Source organism: Arachis hypogaea, chromosome 6 (genome assembly GCF_003086295.3).
Source record: "Arachis hypogaea cultivar Tifrunner chromosome 6, arahy.Tifrunner.gnm2.J5K5, whole genome shotgun sequence".
NCBI classification, from domain to species: Eukaryota; Viridiplantae; Streptophyta; class Magnoliopsida; order Fabales; family Fabaceae; genus Arachis; species Arachis hypogaea.
The window spans coordinates 112,353,372-112,358,911 of NC_092041.1; the positions used below are offsets into that span (position 1 = coordinate 112,353,372).

Below are 5,540 nucleotides of genomic sequence, written 5' to 3' on the forward strand. Positions count from 1 at the left end.
CACGAAAAAAATTATTTAACATAGCTCAAATCGATCATAGAAAAATTATAAAATACGTTACCGATTATCTTAACTGTCCAAAATTCTGTAGTCTTGCGCCTTTTACGACTCTGAGCTCCAGAAGCACTAGAGTGGTCGTCATCTTCATGATCACGAGATTCTACCTCTGGAGCATTAGCCTCCAAAAGGGTCTCCTGGCCTAGCTCCGAGTTGTGAACGCTATTTGCGCTCATTTGTGTAGCAGGCCTAGGTTCACTGCGCGGCGGACGAAATGGGCGGGAAGTTGGAGGGATGCCGTCACCACCAGCGGGGAGGACTTGAGAGTCAGCCTGGTGGGAACCTGAGCCCGAAGGTGGAGCGGTTAGAGGTTGCTGACATCCTGGTCCTGATTTTGGCTTTTTCGTGTACCGACCTTTCCTAGCCATCTAAATGCCATAACACCAGTGGACACGATAAAATCAAGTCAAATTAATATCCAATTAAAATAATTTTTGTGTAACCATGATCGAGTTCGAACAGCATTCATCAACAATTATAACAGAAAAAATCACTGGAGCAGAAGGTATATACATGTTTCATAATCTGGGTTTATAGTAGTCAATAGTAATGATTTGCTACAAGAATTTAAAAGATGCATTTGAACAATATTGCCCGGCACGTCAGAATAATTAGCAATGTGAAAAACTAAATTTTTGACACAGTTATCTAAATGCATTTACAAGCACAATACAAATGCACTAAAATTGGACTATTAAAAATACTACAAAGTCCTGACTAAGAAATCCACCAGCATAGATCTCTATATAAGCATAATTTGTCTGACCTATATATAAGTTACAAATATTTGCTTATCTGAAATAGCTAAATCTTGAAAAGTTAAATAACAAAATCTAATAGAAAAAATGTCCCTGTATGACCTAATTAATCATTAAAACTCTAGTATATATGGACCAAATTTTCTAATCTTATTGTCGTGTAGCATTATATCATACCACTAAAACAATAGTACTCACTCTTTTGGAACTGCCGAAATCCATTCTTCTTCACTAAGCAACCTTATTTACAAATGTGCCATTTTATTAAAAAAAGAAAAATAAAAAAAACAAGCATACTTTGATTATATAAAAAATAAAATAATGTTTCACCCATGACTCTATTTTTGATTTGTTCATTACCAAAGTCCAAACACAAATAACTTTTAATAATGTGTACCAATGGTAACGTGTAAACAGGGGAGAAGTTACAACACATAACACGCTTATTTGCTAACCAAGTAACTATTCCAATTTTATTGTGTATATAATAATTGGTTAATAACAAATTTTCAACCTATAACTGGGAGTTCTTAATTCCCAAAATCTCTACCCTTCATCATTTTTTCCTAATTACATTAAACTCCCAAGCATATCCTGAGTTGAAAAAAATGGCATATATGATAAATCAAGTTGTAGACGGCATAAATGCAAGCTTATGATGCATCCAAGTTCATCAAAACATATTAAAGTCAGAATCTTCATGGGTACATGAGAAGCAAGATAATTACAGTAGTAGTAATAAACCTATACTCCACCTCTCATCCTAAATTGTGAAAGTAAACACACCACTTGTTTCCCAACAAGTATTGACAGATAGCAAGAAGCAATAACATTAGAACATCACAAATGTATTTGAAAGAAATTGGGGTGGTTACCGGGATAGAGAGGGTGGCAGGTTCTGGAACTTGAAATGATAGAGAGAGCGAGGTGACCGGGAGGTTCTGAAACCTGAAAATCAAGGATGCGGATGAGCAGTACTCTTCGTCGACAACAAAGACAGAGCAGAATAGTGAGCTAGGGCTTTGTGGGTTTTAATGTGTATAAGGAGTGAGGAGAAGGGGTAGGACGCAGTAGCTGGGTTTTTTTGAAATTGGGTAAAACCAGATCCACTAGTTGTTATATAATGATCATAGCATTGCCCAAATAAAAAGAAAAAATTGTGAGACGCGGGAATGATTATAGCAAGAGGAAATTGAAACAATAAAAATATTGTAGAATAAAAATTTATTACCGCTTCTTTAATTTAGAAATATTAATAATAATAATTTTAATAATAATAGTAATAATAATAATAATAATAATAATAATAATAATAATAATAATAATAATAATAATAAAAATTTCTCTTTAATCCATTTTAAACCTTTTGTATTAACTAATGTTAAGTATATCCATTTTATAAGAAAAAAATATTTAATTTAAAGTAAAAATCCATTAGTACAAATTTTATTATTTATCATTAAATTTTATTTACCAAAATACCCGTTAAAAATTTATTCTTTTATTGATTAAATTGTATTTTTAATATAATTTAATAATTAGATTTTTTTTTTTAAATACCTTACAAGAATTTTTAAATTTTGGTAAATTATATTTTTACCAAAATTTCCGTTAATAATTTTTTTGTATTTTATTATTAATTCTTCAATATCTATAAATAAATTTTGATTGTTATATATATTAACAGTGATAAAATTTTTGTATTTAATGCTAAAATAATATATTTTACTATAGACTTATTGTCCATTTCAGGATCTATCCCATAATTTACAACATCCCTATTATCCTGGTTCTTGATCCAAATTTCTTCCCATCCATTTCTATCACATCTATCTTCACTATGGTTATGATATTTCAGTGGAGGAGAAACTTTTCCCAATTTTACCGCAGTTCATGGTGCAGCTGGTTCTTATCTTTCTATTTTGCAAAGGATTTGCCATACTTTCTATTTACTCATACTGTAGCATTTGTAGCATTTAACAAGATTTGAACTTAAATTTTTCACTAGTTATTATTCCCATTTAATTGTTTGCAAGGACTTTGCACTTAAACATAAGCATTCAACACCGTGAAATTGAAATAGTGACAATTTCATGGCAATTGAAACCTTTATTTTTTTGTGTATCTTGAATGATACACGTGTAGCAAAGATATTCTGCAATGCCTGGAAAATCAAATTGGGCTTGTTGATCATTTGGCATATTTTCATTGCCAACAACAATGAAACTGAATTTGTCCCAAAAAACTTTATATTAATCAGCATCTTGGAGTAGTCAAAATAAAAAAATGCAGAAATAGTTAAAATAGTAGACTAATGGTCTTCAATGCAGCATACTAACAATCCCTAAAAATAATATGAAGCGTTATAAAGTCACGACAACTTCAAAACACAAGTTTTCGGCATCCTATAAATTTGAAACCAAAATTTTCAATTATACTATTGCAATATCCTCAAGGGTTCAGGTATCGTGTCGCCCACATAGATAGGTTCCAAGCATTCTTCTTATCATGAGACATTCCACTATACGGATATTCATTCTCATCCGGCGTTTTATTGAGGTCATATGACAGCATCGAACCCTTTTGTCCAGCAGAATCAGCCTCTTCAGAGTTATCAGAGGAGACAACAGCCTCTTTCTCCACTGAATCCGGAACCACCTCCCCCGTTTCTACCGATGCCTCCTGAATCTGGGATCGAGCTAACCCTGAGAGGTACATCATAGCCAAATATAAGCACAGAATATCCAGAATCAGTGTATGAACATAATCATACTAATTAAACTACTAAAAAGTTGATAATCTTACGTTCCCATAGTCGTTCGAGTCCATGTTCTATGAGTTTGAATTCCTCTCGTGCTGCAATATCCAGTTCAACAACAAGAGTATTTTCATAGCGTACCTACACAACACACCACCAAGATAATGTAGAAAAACTTTTTGCAAGAACCTGAGATAACCATCTGTCCCATGCCCTTTATGCATATACACATACAGTGTGCTGCCCGCCTATAGTGCAATAATGTTGCCTTGCGGGAGCTTTTCAACCAGAACCCCAAAACAACAAAACCATATATTCACAATGCAACAAATCCAGAATAAGTAAAACGATAAAGAAAAGGAAAACTTTAATCATTTCAAAAAATAGCCTTAATCTCATGCTTAGCTGCATGTTCCAAAACATAGCCATACCAATTGAAGAAAGTTCAGAAAAGAAATGCAGCACATAGCTCAAAGATCACAAAAACCAACAGCTCAATCAGTAAACATCCCAATCTCCAGTTCCCATTCTAGTGCCACAAACTAACGTCAAGAGCAACCTTCCCCCAGGTACTGCAGCACCTCAACCCTGTACTACTGAACCAATGCAGGAAAGAATTGCCTCATTGCCACTAAAATTGCAGCCCCTTACTGCCAGATCACTACATGCTGCTGCAAGCCACCACTTCTCTTCCATATGTCATCATATCATATATGAATATGTAACAGCTACATTCAATCTGCTCCAATCTGCATGCCAGCACTGTTGCATTAGAGCAGCTAAAGGGCTGCTGGTTGTGCCAGGTTTCCTCCTCGAGCAAATCTTTTCTTCCTCCACATTTCATCCCCTACATTTATTCTTGTTCGATCCCATTACTTTCACAACTTATAGATTTTATCCAGAAGAGAATGCCCTTCTTGTTGCAACATACTAATTCTTTTATGCATACGGATATACCTTCCTAAATATCCTTCTAATACTTCTCCTTATAGTTAACACAACCCTTCTAAAACTTTTTGCAAGAGGGTCTATATTATATGATTGAGTACAACTATAAACTCTCTATTATATGCTATTATCTTCTAGCAAACATATCTCATCAAGTTAATCTTGCTATACAAAATACAATTAAACTACCCCGCCTCAAAGGTGATTCGCCTTAATGACTCAAATTTATTAACTCTAGAAAGCAAATATCATGGTTCAGTTTTATATACTTTAGATAAATAGCAAGGAAAATTTAAACTATTTTACCTTCACCTCGTCAAGTATTTCCTGTGATAACCATGTTTCCGTACTTGTTATAAACTCAAACCCAAATTTAGCCCGGTACTTTCGGTCCCAATGAAGCATTTCCTAAAATTTAAACATAACCATGTGAATATGGGTTTCATTCACGAATAAGAAAAGGATTTACAAAATTAAATCGGGCAGCGGCAAACAAACCCTCATCATTGATCCCGGGGCATAACGAATGGCTCGAAAGAGGTGACTGTGTCCAGAGAAGGCATCCAACCATGATTGTATACGGGACTCTTTGAACCACAACTGCCTTGCAAATGAGATTGCGTCCTCCAATGAAGAGAAAGGAGACGCATCTATCATCTTCTCTGCAAATCAACGGCTTCTGGAAATGAGAAAGAAGTCTCTGCTCTCCAATTTCCCTGAAAGTCAACGGAGATGTAAAGAATGTCCAAGGACAGTATAAATTTTAAATATTGTGAAGACCCAATTAGATAAGAGAATTTTATATAAAAGGATAAATTTTAAAGAATATAAGAAAACTCATTCCATTCAACCTACTGTCTAATGATATACTGTCTAATGATATGACTAAAATTCACTCCACTAAATACAACTCAGTATTTTAGGAATCGGCTGCCTCATCACAATCTTCAACCCCGTCGGTAATGGTCTCCTCTAAATCGCCGTCTCTTGTCAACCGCAGGCCTTCGACATCAAATTCA

At 34.4% G+C, this 5,540-nt stretch overlaps 1 protein-coding gene across 1 annotated transcript; it reads right to left on the reverse strand.

Annotated features, from left to right (window-relative positions):
* Window positions 1-3,266: 3,266 nt before the first annotated feature.
* Window positions 3,267-5,184, reverse strand: LOC112754203 (uric acid degradation bifunctional protein TTL-like). The gene is made up of 4 exons (XM_072198352.1): window positions 5,020-5,184; window positions 4,828-4,929; window positions 3,621-3,714; window positions 3,267-3,520 (listed from the first exon to the last, which is right to left on the reverse strand). Exons 1-4 carry the CDS (start codon window positions 5,176-5,178, stop codon window positions 3,267-3,269), a joined length of 609 nt encoding a protein of 202 aa, XP_072054453.1. The 5' UTR covers window positions 5,179-5,184.
* Window positions 5,185-5,540: the final 356 nt, after the last annotated feature.